This window comes from Aquarana catesbeiana, linkage group LG11 (genome assembly GCF_042186555.1).
Source record: "Aquarana catesbeiana isolate 2022-GZ linkage group LG11, ASM4218655v1, whole genome shotgun sequence".
NCBI classification, from domain to species: domain Eukaryota; kingdom Metazoa; phylum Chordata; class Amphibia; order Anura; family Ranidae; genus Aquarana; species Aquarana catesbeiana.
This window is the reverse complement of record NC_133334.1, coordinates 7,107,090-7,130,691: the sequence shown is the minus strand read 5'-3', so window position 1 is coordinate 7,130,691 and position 23,602 is coordinate 7,107,090. Positions and strand designations below refer to the sequence as shown.

The 23,602-nt window shown below is 47.1% G+C and overlaps 1 protein-coding gene across 2 annotated transcripts in view; it reads left to right on the top strand.

Annotated features, from left to right (window-relative positions):
* The window catches only part of STK33 (serine/threonine kinase 33), a 94,911-nt gene extending 76,027 nt beyond the window's left edge, over positions 1 to 18,884 (top strand). For both annotated transcript variants that reach the window (XM_073603975.1, XM_073603976.1), the window contains exons 9-13: positions 6,267 to 6,379; positions 9,606 to 9,691; positions 11,977 to 12,195; positions 15,328 to 15,411; positions 17,695 to 18,884. In XM_073603975.1, the coding sequence (XP_073460076.1) occupies positions 6,267 to 6,379; positions 9,606 to 9,691; positions 11,977 to 12,195; positions 15,328 to 15,411; positions 17,695 to 18,120 (928 nt within the window). In that variant the 3' untranslated portion in view covers positions 18,121 to 18,884. The remainder of the gene's footprint in view (positions 1 to 6,266; positions 6,380 to 9,605; positions 9,692 to 11,976; positions 12,196 to 15,327; positions 15,412 to 17,694) is intronic.
* The last annotated feature ends 4,718 nt before the right edge of the window (positions 18,885 to 23,602 follow it).

The window sequence follows — 23,602 nt, the reverse complement described above, 5'->3', positions numbered from 1 at the left end:
CATTACTGTCCCGAGCCCCCCATTACTGTCCTTAGCCCCCCATTACTGTCTTAAGCCTCCCCCATATTGTCCTGAGCCCCCCCTTAACTGTCCTGAGTTTCCCCTCTTAACTGTCCAGAGCTGTTTTTGGCGATCCAGTTAATGTCCTCAGCCCCCTTTTACATTGCCCCCCCCCCCCTCCTGTCCTACCTTATTTAGAAAGGGAGGAGGATGGGAGGCACAGCAGGTTTGGCCCCAGGGCAGGAGCTGCAAGTTGGTGATTGGCTGCTAGGACAACCCTGCATCCAGAGCTGTCCCGCCCCCACTGTTGTGAGAATGACAGCGGCAGGCAGTGACGGCTCTGGGCAGAATGTCTTCTAAACAGAAGTACTGCGGTGGTCCAGATAAGACATTGACTTGGTCCGGACCTGGACCGCGGTCCGCCATATAGTGATGCCTGACATGAAGGGACCATTCCCAGACTGGAGCTCTAAAGAGAAGAGGGCAGCACCAGAGCCAACCAGAACAGGGCAGCACTACACGCGGCGCGGGTAAAGACGCACATGCCGTCGTGGCTACAGGCATGGACCTAGCCTAATGCGAATCCAGCTACAGTGAGGGAAAACAGTATTTGATCGGCTGCTGATTTTGTACATTTTCCCCATTGACAAAGAATCGATCCGTCTATAATTTTATTGGTCGGTTTATCATAACAGTGAGAGAATAACAACAAAAATATCCAGAAAAACACATTTCAAAAAAGTTATAAATTGATTTGCATTTTAATGAGTGAAAGAAGTATTTGATCCCCGATCAATCAGCAAGATATCTGTCTCCCAGGTGTCTTCAATACAGGTAACAAGCTGAGATTAGGAGCACTCTCTCTTAAAGGGAGTGCTCTTAATCTCAGCTTGTTACCTGTATAAAAGACACCTGTCCACAGAAGCAATCGATCAGATTCCAATCTCTCCACCATGGTGGCCAAGACCAAAGAGCTGTCCATGGATGTCGGGGACAAGATTGTAGACCTACACAAGGCTGGAATGGGCTCCAAGACCATCGCCAAGCAACTTGGTGAGAGGGTGACAACAGTTGGTGGGATTATTCACAAATGGAAGAAACACAAAATAAAGGTCAATCTCCCTCGGTCTGGGGCTCCATGGAAGATCTCACCTGGTGGAGGTTCAATGATCATGAGAACGGTGAGGAATCAGCCCAGAACTACACGGGAGAATCTTGTCAATGATCTCAGCTGGGACCATAGTCACCAAGAAAACAATCGGTAACACACTACACCGTGAAGGACTGAAATCCTGCAGCGCCCGCAAGGTCCCCCTGCCTAGGAAAGCTCATGTACAGGTCCATCTGAAGATCACTAATAAACATCTGAATGATTCAGAGGAGAACTGGGGGAAAGTGTTGTGGTCAGAGGAGACCAAAATCCAGCTCTTTGGCATCAACTCAACTTGTTGTGTTTGGAGGAGGAGGAATGCTGCCTATGACCCCAAGAACACCATCCCCCACCGTCATACATGGAGGTCTTATGACCCTAAGAACACCATCCCCCACCGTCATACATGGAGGTCCTATGACCCCAAGAACACCATCCCCCACCGTCATACATGGAGGTCCTATGACCCCAAGAACACCATCCCCCACCATCATACATGGAGGTCCTATGACCCCAAGAACACCATCCCCCACCATCATACATGGAGGTCCTATGACCCCAAGAGTACCATCCCCCACCGTCATACATGGAGGTCCTATGACCCCAAGAACACCATCCCCCACCGTCCTACATGGAGGTCCTATGACCCCAAGAACCCCATCCCCCACCGTCATACATGGAGGTCCTATGACCCCAAGAACACCATCCCCCACCGTCATACATGGAGGTGGAAACATTATGCTTTGGGGGTGTTTTTCTGCTAAGGGGACAGGACAACTTCACTACATCAAAAGGGACGATGGACGGGCCATGTACCATCAAATCTTGGGTGAGAACCTCCTTCCCTCAGCCAGAGCACTGAAAATGGGTGGTGGATGGGTCTTCCAGCATGACAATGACCCAAAACTCTCGGCCAAGGCAACAAAGGAGTGGCTCAAGAAGAAGGACATTAAGGTCCTGGAGAGGCCTAGCCAGTCTCTAGACCTTAATCCCATAGAAAATATGTGGAGGGAGCTGAAGGTTCGAGTTCTCAAACGTCAGCCTGGAAACCTTCATGACTTGGAGAGGATCTGCAAAGAGGACAAAATCCCTCCTGAGATGTGTGCAAACCTGGAGGCCAACTCCAAGAAATGTCTGACCTCTGTGATCGCCAACAAGGGTTTCTCCACCAACTACTAAGTCATGTTTTGTGCAGGGGTCAAATACTTATTTTACTCATTAAAATGCAAATCAATTAATAACTTTTATGAAATGCGTTTTTCTGGATATTTTTTTTGTTATTCTCTCTCACTGTTATAATAAACCGACCAATAAAATTATAGACCGATCGTTTCTTTGTCAGTGGACAAACCTACAGAATCAGCAGCCGATCAAACACTTTTTTCCCCCTCAATGTACGTGATGGTTTTTTTTAGTAACGCCGCACCCAGGAACAGATGAGGAATCCGATCGTCACATCAAAAATGTTTATTAGGATCGGGAATAAATCAAAATGCGAATTTACTGAAATTGCGCTAGAGGTCCCCTTTAACTCTTCTCCATTGACGGATCGCGGTCGGACGCGGTCGGACGTCCCCCGATTCTCTCAATAAAGTGACGGCTGTCTCCATTCTCGTCAAATTAGCGCCATTTTACAGAATTGCGTGCACTTTAATTTGGAATCCTCGTATCTCGCCTTTTATCCCGAGACGCGCTCAATGCCGCACTCATGTCACTGAAGACGGATATTTGGGTTTTTTTTTTTTTTCCACGTGGCTCATATCGCGGGAATTAAACATAAATCGTCGCCCGTTTCTGCGCTCCTTCCTTTAAACTAATTGCGACTTTCATTATTCTGACTGTAATATCTTTATACGTCGGCACAAAGCAAATAAAAAGAAATTTGCATTTTGATGACTGTCATTATGTAACCCGCGTCTTCGGTGACAGTTGGGAAATTGGGTTACGCTAAAACGGCGTCATAATTGACTACCGGAAACCGACATTCTTCAAAACGTTTATTAGTCAATAAAGTTAATCAGAGCCGCGCCGGAGGCCCCCTGCAGGCTGCCAGCTGGTGCTGCGCTGTGAGGGCGTCGCAATCAAGAGGTTGAAGAACGTTTTGTCGATTAAATATAATCTGCAGTTTTACAATCTTAAGGTCCCTTTCACACTTGTCCTGCGACTCGGGACTGCAAGGTCACATGACACGTCGTACCCCCCCATGATTTCCAATGAGCACCGTTCATATCTGTGCGACTTCAATGTACTCCCTGCGCTACTTTGGTCCGACTTTGATGCAACTTGAGGTTCACAGACCTCAAAATGACACAGGCGTTGCTTCAAGTCGCATCAAAATCGTGGCAAAATTGTGCGACTTTTAGGTCCCTCAAGTGTGAAAGGGGCCTCAAGTGGACTTCAACTGAACTCACATGACCTGTATGAAAGGGGCGGGATCTGTGTCCAGGCAGAGCCCCTGATTGGCTGATTCTGTCTTTGGGGGAGGGGATTGGGGAACACATTGATAACTGCTAGCAGCTTTAATACTAGCAATAATCGCATGTAAAATCCGATAGGCTGGTTGCTCCCAAGATGATCAATCAATCAACTTGAGTACATCCGGCCTTCCCATACATGGTTTGAATCTCGGTCCAGAATCTGCAGAACCGGCTGAGACTCGAATCCTCTTATGGCCGGATTTACACTTCCAGGTATTTGTCACGTCTCCCAGAGACCATAGTGCTTCCCCCTGTCAACACCACCATCGTGGTTTCTCTCCAGAAGGACAGCGCCATCTTTGTTCAGGCAATCATCCAACGTTACCATCTGCTTACTGGACTGGATGCCGGCTCAGAGTCGGGTAAATCCTGGTGCCTGCGTACAGGGCCGGTGCTACCTCTAGGCAAACTAGGCAGCCGCCTAGGGCCACTGGTGTTCCTGCTCTCTTCTCTGCAACAAGCAACTAAGTTTTAGCATCAGTCGCCGCTCCGTTCGCACAAAGTGTCAGAGGCGGAGGCGGATTAGGAGGAGGACTGTGTCTGTGTCCTGACTCCCGAATGAATGGAAGCAAGCAAACATTCATTGATGCGCACTTCATGTACCACTTCCTGCCCGGGCCTATAGCAGAATGACGGCCGGGGCGGTGCCATCGCGACGATCGGTGGAGCGGGGTGTCGGTCTGACACACCGCTCCACCGATCTCAGTAAAGAGCCTCCGGCGGAGGTGATCAGCCGTGTCCAATCACAACTGATCACCATGTGAACAGGAAGAGCCGGTGATCGGCTTTTCCTCACTCGCGTCTGACAGACACAAGTAGAGGAGAGACGATCGGCGGCCCTCCTGACAGGGGGGTCTGTGGTGATTGTTTATCAGTGGAGCCCCCCTTCGAGTGCCCACACTGGACCACCAGGGAAGCCCCTAACAAGTGGATGGCCAGGTACATCCCCCATGGCCATCCACATGGAAAATCAATGCCCAACATATGCCAATCAGTGCCCACAAATGGGCACTGACTGGCACCTCTATGGCACAATAAAAATGAGTGATGCCCAGCAATGCCACCCATCAGTGCCACCCATAAGTACCCATCAGTGCCGCCTATGAGTGCCCATCGATGCCACATACCAGTGCCACCCATCAGTGTCCATCAGTGCCACCCATCAGTGCCACCCATAAGTACCCATCAGTGCCGCCTATGAGTGTCCATCGGTGCTGCATACCAGTGCCACCTATCAGTGTCCATCAGTGCCACCCATCAGTACCCATCAGTGCCGCCTACGAGTGCCCATCGGTGCTGCATACCAGTGCCACCCATCAGTGTCCATCAGTGCCACCCATCAGTGCCACCCATGAGTACCCATCAGTGCCGCCTATGAGTGCCCATCGATGTCACATACCAGTGCCACCCATCAGCGTCCATCAGTGCCACCCATAAGTACCCATCAGTGCCACCCATAAGTACCCATCAGTGCCGCCTATGAGTGCCCATCGGTGCTGCATACCAGTGCCACCCATCAGTGTCCATCAGTGCCACCCATAAATACCCATCAGTGCCGCCTATGAGTGCCCATCGGTGCTGCATACCAGTGCCACCCATCAGTGTCCATCAGTGCCGCCTCATTGGTGCCCATCAGTGCAGCCATATCAGTGCCCGTCATTGAAGAAGAAAACGTACTTATTTACAAAATAATTTAACAGAAACAAAGAAAAACTTTTTTTTTTTTTTTCAAAATTTTTGGTCTTTTTGTATTTGTTGCGCAAAAAATAAAAACCGCAGAGGTGATGAAATACCACCAAAAGAGAGCTCTATTTGTGGGAACAAAGTGATAAATTTAGTTTGTGTACAGTGTAGTATGACCGCGCAATTGTCATTCAAAGTGTGTCAGCGCTGAAAGGTGAAAATTGGTCTGGGCAGGAAGGTGTATAAGTGTCCCCCGGTATTGAAGTGGTTAAAAAGGTGGGGCAGGGCAAAGGGGGTGTGGTCAGGGGTGAAGCCAAGGGGGGGTGCAACAAAATGAGGTTTCGTCTAGGGTGTCAAAAATCCTTGCACCAGCCCTGGCTGTGTAGTTCTTTTCTGTGTTCACAAATGTCCGACTCACATCAGCCCCTCTCACCTTGTGAATTGCTACAAAGTTACCATATTGCAGTCTGATCATTGGGGGAGGGGAGACTGAGGAAATGCTCCCTCCTGTCTGCAGCGAACTGATGACATCATCTCAGCTTAGGCAAAGTTACTATGCTGCAGTCTGATCACTGGGGGGAGTGGAGACTGAGGAAGTTCTTCCTCCTGCCTGCAGCAGATTACTAATATCATTTCAGCCTAGGCAAAGTTATAATGTACAGTCTGATCACTGGGGGGGGGGGGAGAGTGAGGAAATGCTCCCTTCTGTCCGCAGCAGACTGATGACATCATCTCAGCCTAGAAAAAGTTACAATGTTGCAGTCTGATCACTGGGGGAGGAGAGACTGAGGAAATGCTTCCTCCTGCCTGCAGCAGACTGATGACATCATCTCAGCTTAGATAAAGTCATATTGTGACCTATTAGGAATGTATAGAATTCAGACAGCTCCACTTTAAACAGAATCCCCTTTACATCTGTTTCCATCGCGGCGTCTGACGAACGTTTTTCTTTGCAGGTTGTGCGGAGATCCGCCGTTCATGGCGAATTCGGAGGAGAAACTTTTCGAGCTGATAAAGAAAGGAGAGTTGAACTTTTCCCACGCGGCGTGGCAGATCGTCAGCAGCCCCGGTAAGTGGCGGGCGCATTTTTTTTTAAAGTTCGGCTTTAAGGACAGGCGCAGCGTGCGACTCTGAGAAAAAAAAAATAGGGGCTTTTAAAAGCCGTCGGAATCGGAGCGTCGGGGCGGCGCTCCAGGGAAAAGCGGACGCGGGGGAAATAAAAGGCCTTTTTTAGCAGCCGGCACGCCGGGGCAGAAGGCGCCATTGTTTCGGCGTACATGAAAGCGTACTTTAGGAAAGGTTCTGGTATTGATCGATCGCATTTAGTCTTTTGTCTTTACAATGGAAGGCCGCGCCGCGATCTCGTATCATAGCGAGGAAATGTCACGGCTTTAATGCACAAACAACCTTTCCGAGGGGAACGTCGGCAACCTTTTCCCTCTTAAGTGCGCTCAGCGTTCCCCGACGTTACGATCCGCTCTCCGCGCTTTACATTCACAGGGAAAGACATTCCGCTGGTTTCCCATCACCTCAAATCAGCGTCCAGCCGGGCCGACTCCGCCGGGAATAATAACCAGCGACATCAAAGTCACAAACTTACAAACTTCCTACTTTTACTTTTACATTTTGTAGAATCCTCACTGGAGGGAAAGTATCAAAACTAAAGCGGGTGGAATCTGGAGCTGCTGTACACGGCGACCAATCAGCTTCTGTCTTCAGCTTGCTTGGTTAAGGTTTGAAAATAAAAGCTAGAAGCTGATTGGCTGCCGCGCTCAGATACGTTTCCCCTCGTTGTGTCTGAATTCTGACGATGGAAACGGTTTAATATTCGGGTGGAACCAGATTGAGGCTCCGTGCCCAGAACTCACTCTGACATTTTATTGTTAAGGAGCTTCTTTTTGGTGCAGCGATTTTATGTCCCGTCCATCTGTGAGTAGGAGGAACTCGTATTCCTGTTTGTGGGGTTTTTTTTTTGCATGTTTTTTTCATGCGGTGATTCACGTCATGCATAGAGAAGCCCTACACATGACAAACACCCCTAAATAAGCTACTGTATTTTTTTTTTTGAGCAGAATGTGGTGCCCCATCATTGGTATCAGTGGGAGGAATAGTGTCCCATCATTGGTATCAGTGGGAGGAATAGTGCCCCATCATTGGTGTCAGTGAAAGGAATAGTGCCCCATCATTGGTGTCAGTGAGAGGAATAGTGCCCCATCATTGGTGTCAGTGAAAGGAATAGTGCCCCATCTTTTGTATCAGTGAGAGGAATAGTGCCCCATCATTGGTGTCAATGCGAGGAATAGTGCCCCATCATTGGTGTCAGTGAAAGGAATAGTGCCCCATCTTTTGTATCAGTGAGAGGAATAGTGCCCCATCATTGGTGTCAGTGCGAGGAATAGTGCCCCATCATTGGTGTCAGTGGGAGGAATAGTGCCCCATCATTGGTATCAGTGGAAGGAATAGTGCCCCATCATTGGTGTCAGTGGAAGGAATAGTGTCCCATCATTGGTATCAGTGGGAGGAATAGTGCCCCATCATTGGTATCAGTGGGAGGAATAGTGCCCCATCATTGGTGTCAGTGGGAGGAATAGTGCCCCATCATTGGTGTCGGTGGGAGGAATAGTGCCCCATCATTGGTATCAGTGGAAGGAATAGTGTCCCATCATTGGTGTCAGTGAGAGGAATAGTGTCCCATCATTGGTATCAGTGGGAGGAATAGTGCCCCATCATTGGTGTCAGTGAGAGGAATAGTGTCCCATCATTGGTGTCAGTGGGGGGAATAGTGCCCCATCATTGGTGTCAGTGAGAGGAATAGTGTCCCATCATTGGTATCAGTGGGAGGAATAGTGCCCCATCATTGGTGTCAGTGAGAGGAATAGTGTCCCATCATTGGTGTCAGTGGGGGGAATAGTGCCCCATCATTGGTGTCAGTGAGAGGAATAGTGTCCCATCATTGGTGTCAGTGGGAGGAATAGTGCCCCATCATTGGTGTCGGTGGGAGGAATAGTGCCCCATCATTGGTATCAGTGGAAGGAATAGTGTCCCATCATTGGTGTCAGTGAGAGGAATAGTGTCCCATCATTGGTATCAGTGGGAGGAATAGTGCCCCATCATTGGTGTCAGTGAGAGGAATAGTGTCCCATCATTGGTGTCAGTGGGGGGAATAGTGTCCCATCATTGGTGTCAGTGGGAGGAATAGTGCCCCCTCATTGGTGTCAGTGGGAGGAATAGTGCCCCATCATTGGTATCAGTGGGAGGAATAGTGCCCCCTCATTGATGTCAGTGGGAGGAATAGTGCCCCATCATTGGTGTCAGTGGGAGGAATAGTGCCCCATCATTGTTGTCAGTGGGAGGAATAGTGCCCCATCATTGGTGTCGGTGGGAGGAATAGTGTCCCATCATTGGTGTCAGTGGGAGGAATAGTGTCCCATCATTGGTGTCAGTGGGAGGAATAGTGCCCCATCATTGGTGTCGGTGGGAGGAATAGTGCCCCATTGTTGGTATCAGTGGGAGGAATAGTGCCCCATCATTGGTGTCAGTGGGAGGAATAGTGCCCCATCATTGGTGTCAGTGGGAGGAATAGTGCCCCATTGTTGGTATCAGTGGGAGGAATAGTGCCCCATTGTTGGTGTCAGTGGAAGGAATAGTGCCCCATTGTTGGTGTCAGTGGAAGGAATAGTGCCCCATTGTTGGTGTCAGTGGAAGGAATAGTGCCCCATTGTTGGTGTCAGTGGAAGGAATAGTGCCCCATTGTTGGTGTCAGTGGAAGGAATAGTGCCCCATTGTTGGTGTGCTCTAAGCTCGACAAATGCCCCCAAAGAAGCTCCTGTACTTTCTTTGGAGCGGAGTGCGGTGCATTTGTTTTATTTTGCAGCAAACACTCGCCCACTCCCCGCGGTCGGGATAAATTGAACATTTAATGGTTGCGCACGGCGTGTGTTTGCAGCATGTTTTGTGAAATGCGCGGTAAGGTGTTGCGTTTTCTGTGTGATTTGCTGCATGATCAAAAATGCGGAGATGTGAATTGGGGCCTGATTTTTAAACCGCGCGTTTCTATTGGGTGACAGAATCCGCCGCTTTTGGGGGCGCCTTTAAAGAATAATTCTCACATTTTCAAAATGGCCCAATGTGAGCTGGAGGAAATTCCACCGAACGTTTATCATTTCACCGCTCGGCATCTCAGCTTCTGATTGGTTGGAAATGTTGAGACTGCGGGATTGGTGGGATTTTGGTTGTCACATTCGGGGGAAGCCGTCCATTTATTTATTTATTTATTTATTTATTTCTTCTTCAAGCCAAAGACGTTCTGCAGAAACTCCTCAGAGTGGATCCCGCAGAACGGATCACAGCCAACGAATTACTGGACGACCCCTGGATCACGGTGAGTCCCGATCCCTTCATAGTGAGTGACCTCCCATCATCCTCCAATCACCTTCAATCCTCCGTTCCCTAAATCTGACCTCCGGGGTAATAAATCCACCGGTCATGTGACTTCTTCTAGAATCTTCCTCCAGATCTGTGCAGTCATCCCGTGTGAGACTTCCTGTAATAAAGACCGCCCACTGCTAACCCTCTCCTTGTGCAGGGGGACTGGTCTTGTCTCCGCCCCCTCTTGTAGTTTTCTGTAGTGGGTGGAGCCTGCTGTGTCCCTCCCACAGCTCTGCTCTCTCTCTCTCCTTGTGCAGGGGGACTGGTCTTGTTTCCGCCCCCTCCTGTCGTTTTTTGTAATGGGTGGAGCCTGCTGGCCCCTCCCACAGCTCTACTCCCTCTTTGTGCAGGGTGACTGGCAGGGGAGTTGCTAGGTATACAAAAGATCTGGGGCTAGAGCCCATAGCAACGTAGTAAAGAAAGTCATATGCTTGGGCTGGCATACACATGTATATAATATACGTGTGTGTGTGTGTATATATCCCCAGGGAGCCCCCCCTCACATCAGGGTCCCCAGAGAGCCCCCTTACATTAGGATCTCCAGAGAACCTCCCCCTTGCATCAGGGTTCCCAGAGAGCCTCCCCTCCCCTTGGGGACCCCTGCAGAGACTCGGGGCTATAGCCCCAAAAGCCACCCCCTAGCGACGCCACTGGTGACTGGTCTTGTCTCCGCCCCCTTCTGTAGTTTTCTGTAGTGGGTGGAGCCTGCTGTGTCCCTCCCACAGCTCTGCTCTCTCTCTCTCTCTCTCTCTCTCTTTGTGCAGGATGACTGATCTTGTCTTCGCCCCCTCCTGTGGTTTTCTTTACTGGGTGGAGCTTGCTGGACTCCTCCCACAGCTCTGCTCTGCTCTCTCTCTCTCTCTCCTTGAGCAGGGTGACTGGTCTTGTCTCCACCTACTACTGTAGTTTTCTGCAGTGGGTGGAGCCTGCTGGCCCCTCCCACAGCTCTACTCTCTCTTTGTGTAGGGTGACTGGTCTTGTCTCCGCCCCCTCCTGTAGTTTTCTGTAGTGGGTGGAGCTTGCACAGGCTATGATGATGTCACTGCCCCTGTAATATCTGACTTGGTAAAGGCATTTTGTGCACATAAAGTGGATTTTGATTTTTTTTTTGTGGCTATTGAGGAAGACATTTGTATGGATGTGTTTTTTGCCCGGCGTTCAGCTTTAACCTCTTCCTGCCCATGCTATAGCTGAAGAAACAGCTACAGCGCGGGATTAATTTGCCGGGCACACATGGAGGTTCCTCCCTTTCTGGTGCTGCCCGCGGCGCCCCCTGCAGCGTGCAAATGAGCCTCAGACTCAGCTGATCACAGATCGGGGTAAAGGGCCAATCACAGCCGCCTTTAACATGTGATTAGCTGTGTCCAATGACAGCTGATTAAGGATATAAACACAAGACGGTTATTGACTTTTCTTTCCTCGCGCTGACAGCATGAGGAGGAGAGGAGAGAAGAGAAGAGAGCCGGTAAAAGGGACATCAACACTGATAATCAGGACAGTCCCTACAGTGCCCACCGATGCTGCCAATCAGTGCCAACTGTTAGTGCCTGTCAGTGCCTCCTATCAGTGTCTCCCATCAGTACCATCTATCAATGTCTCCTATCAGTGCCATCTATCAGTGCATCCTATCAGTGCCAACTATTAGTGCCATCTATCAGTGCCATCTATCAGTGCCATCTATCAATGTCTCCTATCAGTGTCTCCTATCAGTACCATCTATCAATGTCTCCTATCAGTGCCAACTATTAGTGCCTGTCAGTGCCTCCTGTCAGTGATATCTATCAGTGCCATCTATCAGTGTCTCCTATCAGTGTCTCCTATCAGTACCATCTATCAATGTCTCCTATCAGTGCCAACTATTAGTGCCTGTCAGTGCCTCCTGTCAGTGATATCTATCAGTGTCTCCTATCAGTACCATCTATCAGTGCCACCTTCAGTGCCATCTATCAGTGCCTCCTATCAGTGCCATCTATCAGTGCCTCCTATCAGTGCCATCTATCAGTGCCTCCTATCAGTGCCATCTATCAGTGCCATGTACCAGTACCATCTATCAATGTCTCCTATCAGTGCCATCGATCAGTGTCTCCTATCAGTGCCAACTATTAGTGCCCGTCAGTGCCTCCTATCAGTGATATCTATCAGTGCCTCCTTTCAGTGCCATGTATCAGTGCCTCCTATCAGTACCTATCAGTGCACCACGTTTCTTTCTCATTAACATGTAAAACTTTCACTTCCTAGGGGAAGACCATCCAGCGCACCCCCAACATCGTCCAGATGATGAAGCATTGGAAGGAGAGTGTGGACAGTGATGACAATGTTGATGGGGATTCTGATGATCCTTCCTTGGTCCAGAGAAGCCCATTGGACACGACGGAAGATCGCGCCAGTCCAATCAGCAGCACCGGAACCTCCGAAACCGACAGCTGCAGCAGCAAACCGTCTACACCAACCAAACCGGTACTAGAGCGCCCCCTATCTTCTGTCCTCGATATCAGGGAATGCTGGGACACCAAAATCTGCAATGGGACCCCTCTATTTGATATTATACTTTTATATAGCTGACATATACCGAAGAGCTGTACAGAGATCACTGAGCCAGTCACATCAGTCTCTGTACAGAGGAGCTTACACTCTAATGTCCCCTCCCCCCCACAGTCACATCAGTCTCTGTACAGAGGAGCTTACACTCTAATGTCCCCTCCCCCACATCAGTCTCTGTACAGAGGAGCTTACACTCTAATGTCCCCTCCCCCACAGTCACATCAGTCTCTGTACAGAGGAGCTTACACTCTAATGTCCCCTCCCCCACAGTCACATCAGTCTCTGTACAGAGGAGCTTACACTCTAATGTCCCCTCCCCCCACAGTCACATCAGTCTCTGTACAGAGGAGCTTACACTCTAATGTCCCCTCCCCCCACAGTCACATCAGTCTCTGTACAGAGGAGCTTACACTCTAATGTCCCCTCCCCCCACAGTCACATCAGTCTCTGTACAGAGGAGCTTACACTCTAATGTCCCCTCCCCCCACAGTCACATCAGTCTCTGTACAGAGGAGCTTACACTCTAATGTCCCCTCCCCCTACAGTCACATCAGTCTCTGTACAGAGGAGCTTACACTCTAATGTCCCCCCCCACAGTCACAGTCTCTGTACAGAGGAGCTTACACTCTAATGTCCCCCCCCACAGTCACATCAGTCTCTGTACAGAGGAGCTTACACTCTAATGTCCCCTCCCCCCCCCCACATCAGTCTCTATACAGAGGAGCTTACACTCTAATGTCCCCTCCCCCACAGTCACACACTATCATTATTATACATTTATATAGCTCTGACATATACCGTAGTGCTGTACAGAGATCACAGTCACATTTATGAAGAGACCCCCCCATGTCTCTCTGTGTCCCCCCCCCCCAGACTCCATCCATACAATCCATGGTCTGGAACATTCCGGAGATTTACTGCTCACCATATCTGGAGACATCACTCCGGACGGATCTCATTGAACATACAAGTCATGTTTCCTGTGATTGTTCCATAAACTCTTTGTTTTATCGTTATCTGCAGCTTATTGGAGAATTTAATATTTCCTTTAACTGGATTATATATCCAAAAGACATTTTAAATATCTTTTTACTGGACTGTAAATGTCCCGCTCTGACTTTATGACGACGATGCAACGGCTCGTAAACGCACATTTGGGCTGTTATTTTGGATGTATTACTGCGCAGAGAAATGACAGACGACCGAAAACCATCCCGACTCCAACGATCGACACGACACGATCGTAATTCCTTCTGTGATCCCATATAGATACATTCGTTATATTTATTTCCATGGTTACATATAGATACATTCCTTATATTTATTTCCATGGTTACATATAGATACATTCGTTATATTTATTTCCACGATTATAAAAATATATATATTATATATATTTCCACGGTTACATTTTATTTTCCATGATTACATGTAGACATTATATTTATTTCCATGGTTACCTATAGAGACATTCATTCAGGGCCGTCTTTAATATTAATTGGACCCTGGACAAACATTTTCTTGGGCCTCCCGAATCTACTTATCAACTATTTGCAGGCAGAGGGGGCTCAAGGGGCAGCTGCTTTGAGCACCACCACAATGACTGAGCCCGGGGCAGCTGCCCCTTTTGCCCCACGTTAAAGGCAGCCCTTCATTATTATTTCCTTGGTCACCAGTAGATAAATGTATTATATTTATTTTCTTGTTACCTGTAGATACATTCATTATATTTAGTTACATATACTGTCTAGACATTGTTTAATATTCCCTTGTGTTACATTCATACTTTTTATAATCTCCCTATTTATTATATATTTATATATAGGTACTTTGTAGACATGTGCACTGCCGAAAAATGTGTTTGTTTTTGTTTCATTTGTTTTTTTGGTTTCTTTTTGAGTCATTCGTTATGATTGCAATTCGTAAATACGTAGATTAGAAATTTCGTAAATTCGAAAATCTGAAAATAAGAAAAGAAAATTTGAAAATTCTAAAGAATAACTAACTAATAATAACAAACTATTAAATGATAGGTATTGGAATTTCCTTTCAAATTTGGCTGTTATTGAACGTAAAGAATACGAATTTATCCGTTATGAATTATCCGAAATAACGAATGCTGCATCTAAATGAATGGAATGGAACAAATTAATGATAAATAAATAATAATAAAAAGTTTTTTATTATTATTGTTATTTAGTATTATTAATTCATTACGTTCCATTCGTTTAGATGCGACATTCGTTATTTCGGATCATTCGTAACTTCAGATAAATTCGTATTTGTTACCTTCACTAAACAGACAAATTTGAAAGGAAATTCCAATACCTATAATTTATTAGTTAGTTATTATTTCAGATTTTCGAATTTACGAATTTTTAGATTTAACTAATTTACTAATATTCAATTTTTACGAATATTTGGAAAAAAACGTTAAACGAGTTTTCATTAATTCTGATGTTTCCAAATTAGCAAATTTGTCGAAATTCGTTAAAAAACGAATTTGGAACCAAGCGAATCGTACATGTCTAGTACTTTCTTGTGGCCCTTATGAAGGAGTAGTTTGCCCCCTGAAACGCGTTGGTTGTTTTATGTGATACTTATTATTAATCATACGTGATTTGGACTCGTTCACCATTTGATCCGCTGCTACTTCTGATGCTTTGAACCACGTTCTGGATACCCATTGGAAGGTAGCCGTGTTTTCATGTGAGCCGCCCCATTAACAACCAATAACCTCTGCGACTAACGATATTCTCTTCACTGTTGTGAACAAATCAGTATTGAAGTCTTGTGATTCTTGGATATGTCCTTCAGAATGGATCCTGGACGGTGTGGGGGAGCATCTAGGCAGGACTGTGGATTCAGTAGTAGGAAGTAAATACTTATTTTTAATGATCCTCAGCTCCATCTAGTGGCCAAAATGAAGTATTTTCCCGAACCACTCTTTTTTTAAATTTTTTTATGACTGAATAAAAGTTTGCTATGCAACTTTTCTATAAATAAACCACTACATGTCTTATGGAAAATCCTTTCTCTGTTTTTCAGGCCGTCCGTAAGAAAGTTCCATCTTGTCCTTTGCCCAACGGAACGTCTGCGAAGAAGACCTCTGGTCTGAAGACTTCTAGCTCTGTACGTAACACAATAATACGTCATTGAGAATGGTATTTATCAACAAGAAAATCTGATGTGAAGACAGATCGGGGTTCCAGAACATTGTTAGTCACGGGGCTTATTCAGATGATATCCTCAGTTCTAATGAGTGTCCAGAACACATCCGGTATTTATACCCATATGGGACATCTCAGCATTTATACCCACATGGAAAATCCCAGTATTTATACCCACATGGGAAATCCCAGTATTTATACCCACATGGGAAATCCTACTATTTATACCCACCTGGAAAATCCCAGTATTTATACCCACATGGGACATCCCGATATTTACAGCCTAATGGGACATCCTGGTATTTATACCCAAATGGGAAATCCTAATATTTAAACCCACATGGAACATCTCAGCATTTATCTCCACATAGGACATCCCGGTATTTACATCCACATGGGACATCCCAGTATTTACACCCTCATGGGTCATCCCGGTATTTACACCCTCACGGGACACCCTAGTATTTATACCCTTGTGGGACATCCCGGTCTTTACACCCTCACGGGACATCCCGGTCTTTACACCCTCACGGGACATCCCGGTCTTTACACCCTCACGGTACATCCCGGTATTTACACCCTCAGGGGACATCCCAGTCTTTACACCCTCAGGGGACATCCCGGTATTTACACCCTCACAGTACATCCCGGTATTTACACCCTCACGGGACATCCTGGTATGTATACCTACATGGGATATCCCCAAGAAGCTCTCGCCAGATGATGAATTCCTGGATGTGTACAGAGGAGAGCCTTGAAGGACTTTCATAAACATTTAATGGGTAAGAGCATCAGATACAGCCAACACATTTAGGGGGGAAATAACCTCCCCCCCTCTTCTTCAGGGCTGGCGTCTCCTGATGGCACTAAAGGCAGCCAGCTGAGTGTCCACGTTGGCTGTATCTGCTGCTCCTACCTATTAAATGTCTAAAAAGAAAATGTAAGATGTAAAAATATTGTTTTTGGAGCATCTTACCACACTTCATATACATATTTTATTTTTTTCTCGTCCACTGAGGGACACAGAAGTCATATACTGTTGGGTTATACTGCCATCTGCAAGAGGCTTTGAACACCGGAAAAAAAAAAAAACTTTAGGCCAGCCTAGGATAACCCCTCCTACCCAGCATGCCTCAGTTGTTTGCTAAAGTCCTATAAAGACGGACATCTTCAGCTCTGCTAGGAAATGTCTACAATGTTTTGCTGCCTTCTCCTTAGGGTTGCCACCTCATCCCTTTAAACCCGAACACATATTAATTACACGGGTTCTGTGGCTGATTAAGGTGGTAATTAAACTCACTTGTTGCCTTATCTGCATTTAGTTAACCTCAGAACCTTGAAGTGTAATTCAAAGGTGTTCGGGTTTAAAGGGATGAGGTGGCAACCCTACTTCTCCTCCTTTCCATGGATCAGGTAGACCAGTTTCCATGTTATGGTCTATGTATTGGGGTTCCCTCCATGCTGTGTCTCTCTCACTAGTATAAGTATTCATGGTCTTCTGACATCAGGCTTAGTTCCTGTGCTGGTCACCACCTGGTCTTGTCTTCTTCCTACCAGGTGGGGAGTTTGGCCTCATCCGATACCAGCTTTGGGCGTAAGTCCTTGAATTGTATGGAAGCTCTAATTTTTAGTCATCATTGGGCTGTTTGCTTTTGCCCATCCCTCGGTTGGACCAATTTTGGATGACTTGAAGGTTTTAGAAATCCCTCAACAGGCCAGATGTAATTTTTGTACTTGTTGTAAAATCCTTTCTTGGAGTCCATTGAGGGACATAAATCCCACCCTTCTCTCTTATGGTATTGCTTGCTACAAACTGAAGCATGCTGGGAATGGGAGAGGCTTGCTAAAGATTTTTTTCATTGCCAACGTTCAGTGCTCCTGTAGACAGCAGTATAACCCGAGAAACTGTATATGACTTCCTGTGTCCCTCAGTGGATTTTTTTACTCACTGTAAAATCCTGTTTCTTGGAGTCCATTGTGGGGGACACAGGTCCCACCGCTCTATATTTATGATCATGTTCTTAGTACCGCTTGCTGGGAATAGGAGGGGCTAGCCTACAGATTTTTTCTTTGCCAGGGTCCAAGCCTCCTTTAGGCAGCAATATATCCCAAATCACTGTATATGACTTTTTGAGTCCCTCAATGGACTCCCAAGAAAAGGATTTTAAAATGAGGACAAAAATTCAATTTTTCAAGTTGTTCCCGCAGTTTCCAATCTAATGGTGTTCTGTGTCCTAACCCACAGCCTGCCGGAAGAAAAGAATCTCCGCAGCACAAGCCTCGCAGGATGCAGGACAGCCAGGGCCAGAAACCCTCCCAAGGACAACCGGCCACCAGCCAGGGTCAGAGACCCTTCCAAGCACAACCGGCCGCCAGCCAGGGTCAGAGACCCTTCCAAGGACAACCGGCCACCAGCCAGGGCCAGAAACCCTCCCAAGGACAACCGGCCACCAGCCAGGGCCAGAGACCCTCCCAGGGACAACCAGCCGCCAGCCAGGGCCAGAGACCCTCCCAGGGACAACCAGCCGCCAGCCAGGGCCAGAAACCCTCCCAAGGACAACCGGCCGCCAGCCAGGGCCAGAAACCCTTCCAAGGACAACCGGCCACCAGTCAGGGCCAGAAACCCTCCCAGGGACAACTGGCCACACCACGGGTCAAGAAAACATTTTAGGGAAGGTTCGAAAACATTTTACTGTTGTGCCAAAAACATTGACGACTGAGCCCAAGAAATAGTGTACTCGGGAGATGGCGTCCATTCTCCTCCGCAAAGTGTTATCGAATCTGACAACGACACCTGAACTGAAGCGAAAACGTGGAGGTCTTTATGATTAAAGGTCTCAGAAAAAAATGGACTGCACTTTGTGGAGAAATTTCTGGACCAAATATCCAAAACTTTTATCAAAGGAGGCCGATACCGGCGTGCCTAGGAAATCACAGGGGTGCCTGACTTATTGGAGGGTTTTTTAGTGAAATGTAAAACTGGGGAAGTGCCTGAATGACTCCTGAATTCTATATTCACTAGTACACTCTACTCTTATTGTATGCAATTGTTTTTTTTTTTTCCGTTAGTGTAAAGGAAAATCGTTTTTACTAAATGCAGCCTAAAAAAGTTGGGTTCAAAGTTCAACCTGCACAATTAAATCCTCCCTCCGGCCTTCCCTAGAACATTTTCCCCATCTTGGGACCTTTTGCAGACCGATCTATGAATGGATTGGTGGAAATTAGTTTTTTTTTTGGTTTTACTGTCCTGATGATGTCACATTGTCATGAGTTGTGCTGCACAGTGTTTTATTTTCTGCTGCTGAAACATTGTTCTGATTGCTAACCATTTGTAGCAAACGCTTGACCTTCGACCTGCTGCTTGATACAATCAGTTGCATGTTACGATATGTTACCATTCCCAGATTTTATTTTCCATTAAAGATTTTCAACGTGTGAGTAGATGGATTGTTGGTGGGGTGTGGAGGGATGGTTAGCGGCACACAGTAGCCTGGTAGCTCTCTGGGTACTACAAGTCCCAGCATGTCTAGACAAACCTGGGAAATTCAGACTGAGCATACGATGAATTAGCTACATCATCGAAGGTCACAGCATGTCAAGGCGATGAAAAGTTCAGAGAGAGGCAACTGAAGTTATATGCGGATCTTGACTTTTCTTGTAAAAGTCAATCTCGGGCAAGGCCCTCTGGTCTCCTGAGCTTCTCTTATTGGTCATTGAAGCCACCAGCCAGCTCCCAGAACTCACACTTTCTGCATTCGCGGACATGTTCCCACGTGGGTATCAAATTTGGAGCACTCCATGCTGGCAAATACGACTCTCCCATGGGTGTACGATTAAAGTCTTTGTAAAACCTTAAAGTGGAGTTCCACCCAAAAATGGAACTTCCGCTTTTTTTAATTGGAACTCCGCTTTAAGGTTTTTTACCGTAATGCATTACGGTAAAAAAACCTTCTGTGACTGGGATCCCCCCAGCACCCCCACCCCCCCCCCCCCCTGCTGTGACCCAGAGCAGCGGCTCTCTCTGTTCTATCCCTACTCACAGGGCAGATCAATAGACATTGGCTCCTGCTGCTGTCAATCAAATTCTGTGAGTGAAGGGCGTGGCCGAGCCCTGCCAGAAGCACAAAGAAGAGGAGAATGGGGGATGCTCTGTGCAAAACCATTACAGAGCAGCTAAGTATGACATGTTTTAATAAAATAAAAATTAAAGCTTTACAATAACTTTAAGTATGTCCATGAGAATGAGGCCTAATTGTTTCTTTTTTTTTTTGTGTGCTTTCTATTGGCAGTATTGTCTTGCAAAACTTTTCTTATGGAACCTAAAAAAAGACATGACGATAAAAGAAAAAAAAATCTATTTTAACTGGCGTTCATTTTTTAAAAATGTAGTTGTACTGTAAATAAAAATTATACATTTTATTCTCTAATTAGTCCCATTTTTTTTGTATGGCAGAGTTTTTTGCAAATGAAAAAGGGCATTTTTAATTTTTTTTTTATTTTGCAAACTTTCTTTTTATGCGACACTTAAAATATAATCAAGCAAAACGCATGAAAAAAAAAAAAAAAATAGAAAGAATAAAGAAAAGTCAGAAAAGTAATAGCCAGGGACGGATCTAGCTTATCTGATCCAGGGGTGCAGTATATAAATTCAGGGGCCATAATGTCAGCAGTGTTATGGGGGTGCAGGAAACCAGTATTCCCCGTTCACTCAGTGCACTTATGTATTATGAGCCACAACTAGCAAATAACATCTGACGGACAGGGGTGGTGCAGGAGTGGACAGGGAACACTGGTATGTACTGGGTTGTCATTTCATTAGGAGGATTAATCAGAACCAGTGCCTCCTTATATCCAGTGTCCCTTACATCAGGAGTCCTCATCAGAGTCCCTCTTTACATCAACTGTCCCCATCAGAGCGCCCTTTACAGAAACTGTCCCCATCAGAGCCCCTTTACAGCAACTGTCTTCATCAGAGCCCCCTCACTTCAACTGTCCCCATCAGAGCCCCCCTTACAGCAACTGTCCCCTCAATCAGAGCCCCCATTACATCAACTGTCCCCATCAGAGCCCCCATTACATCAACTGTCCCCATCAGAGCCCCCTTACATCAACTGTCCCCATCAGAACCCCCATTACAGCAACTGTCCCCCCATCAGAGCCCCTTTACAGAAACTGTCCTAATCAGAGCCCCTCTTACATCAACTGTCCCCATCAGAGCCCCCATTACAGCAACTGTGTCTCCATCAGAGCCCCCATTACATCAACTGTCCCCATCAGAGCCCCCTTACATCAACTGTCCCCATCAGAACCCCCATTACAGCAACTGTCCCCCCATCAGAGCCCCTTTACAGAAACTGTCCTAATCAGAGCCCCTCTTACATCAACTGTCCCCATCAGAGCCCCCATTACAGCAACTGTCCCCCCATCAGAGCCCCCTTACAGCAACTGTCCTCATCAGAGCCCCCTTTACATCATCTGTCCCTATCAGAGCCCCCTTACAGCAACTGTTCCCATCAGAGCCCCCATTACAGCAACTGCCCCCCCATCAGAACCCCCTTACAGCAACTGTCTCCATCAGAGCCCCCTTACCGCAACTGTCTCCATCAGAGCCCCCATTACAGCAACTGTCCCCATCAGAGCAACTGTCCCCATCAGAGCCCCCATTACAGCAACTGTCCCCATCAGAGCAACTGTCCCCATCAGAGCCCCCATTACAGCAACTGTCCCCATCAGAGCAACTGTCCCCATCAGAGCCCCCATTACAGCAACTGTCCCCATCAGAGCCCCCCTTACAGCAACTGTCCCCATCAGAGCCACCATACAGCAACTGTCCCTCATCAGAGCCCCCTTACAGCAATTGTTCCTATCAGAGCCCCCCTTAAATCAACTGTCCCCATCAGAGCCCCCTTACACCAACTGTCCTTATCAGAGCCCCTCTTACATCAACTGTCCCCATCAGAGCCCCCATTACAGCAACTGTGTCCCCTCATCAGAGCCCCCATTACAGCAACTGTGCCCCCTCATCAGAGCCCCCTTACATCAACTGTCCCCATCAGAGCCCCTCTTGCATCAACTGTTCCCATTAATGCCCCAATTACAGCAACTGTCTCCATCAAAGCCCCTCTTAGATCAACTGTCCCCATCAGAGCCCCCCTTACAGCAACTGTCCCCATCAGAGCCCCCCTTACAGCAACTGTCCCCATCAGAGCCCCCCTTACAGCAACTGTCCCCATCAGAGCCCCCTTACAGCAACTGTCCCCATCAGAGCCCCCATTACAGCAACTGTCCTCATCAGAGTGCCCCCTTACAGCAACTGTCCCCATCAGAGCCCCCTTACAGTAACTGTCCCCATCAGAGCCCCCTTACAGTAACTGTCCCCATCAGAGCCCCCTTTCAGCAACTGTCGCCATCAGAGCCCCCTTACAGTAACTGTCCCCATCAGAGCCCCCTTACAGCAACTGTCCTCATCAGAACCCCCATTACATCAACTATCAACTATACATCGTTACATTGTATTTACGCAATGGCACTTGTAGATTATCTACAAGTGTCAGTTTACACAGAGGAGGCTGAATTTTGACAGCTGCTGCTGATGATTAATATGAAGCAATGCCTGGCTGTCATTATGACAGCCAGTAATTATGGCGGGCGGGGGGAGGGGTCAGTGGCAGTGGGAGGAGCTGGATGTAGAAAATGCGTCCCGAAAACTGCGTCAGCATTATTTACATATCTCCTGTGTTCAAAATCCTAAAGAGAAACCTTCACAGAGCAAAATACCTATCTATCATTGTGGATCATCCTTCTCCCCCAATGAGATTTTTTCTCACTTCCTGTCCTTGTGACACCAATACATGGAATGGAAGCATCAGTTGTCACCAGGAAGACAAAACAAAAAAACCTTTTCACACATTCCAAACCTTCCCCGCTCCGTTATCAATGTGTCTTTTTGCCTTTGCCTGTGTCTCCATTAAAGATATTTTCATGACTTCCTGTCCTGACAGGAAGTGAGAAGAAATCTCCTCCTCAGCTACGCAGATGGAAATAAAAGCCAGAGACAAGATCCCGATCCCCTCCCCCCGCTCTACTGAAAATATGATTTTGTCTGTGACCCCCATCAAAGAGATTTTCTATCACTTCCTGTCCAGACAGGAAGTGAGGGGTAAATCCCCCCCTTTGTGGGGAAATTTGTAAACATTCTTATTTTAACCTTTCATGGACGACGCCCTTTTATCGTGGCGTCAAATCTGACCGTCTTCCCAGCAGGAAAGGTCACGTTCGTGATTTTGGGATTGGCGGCGACGATATATTCACCCGCGTCTCCCGCCCCCTCCCCCTCCCCCCGTCATCTAAATGAAGATGATTTTAGTTCTTTTTTTATTTGTAATTCCTCCCGAAAATGTAAGAGCCGTCGGTGAAGTCAAGGGGGGGGGGGGAGACATATGGCGCGGGAGGACCATCAATCTCGCCGTGACGTTCCTTATTTTAAACTGCTTTGTATTCAGGACTTCCGCAATTATAATAAATGAGTTCATTTAAACTTCAAAATCAATCAGTAATTTCACCAGAGGAAAAAAAATGTAAGTACCAATTAAGGAAGAAGAAGTGATCTCTATTGTCTAATACAATATTAATGCCGCGTGATTGGGGGAGGGGGGGGGGGCTGCAGCTGCGGCTATATCGCCTTACCTGGAGCCGTCTTCTAAATAAGATGTGATTTCTGTGCCGGGGACGATCGCTGCGTCACAACAATGCTAATTACTGGATGGAAATCATTGCGAGCAAATTCACGAGGCGCGAACGGCGCCCGCCTAAAGGAAAGAAATCTGGGGCTGTCATCCTCATCCCTCGGTATTGGGGACAGGCATGGCATCACGTACCAAGACAGCAGATGTGCTCATTGTTATTCCAGTGTGAATCCAAGAATCGGGATGACAGCGCCATTTTTTTTCTTAGAATTAAAGCACACTGTGATGTCACCACCCCACCCCACCCCCCAGCCCGTTGAATGGACAATAAAAAAGAAACAGCTATACACTAAAGGGCGTATTTACAGTGGAACCTTGGACTGCGAGCATAATCCGTTCCAGGAGAACGCTTGTAATCCAAAGCACTCGCATATCAAAGCGAGTTTCCCCATGGAAGTCAATGGAAAC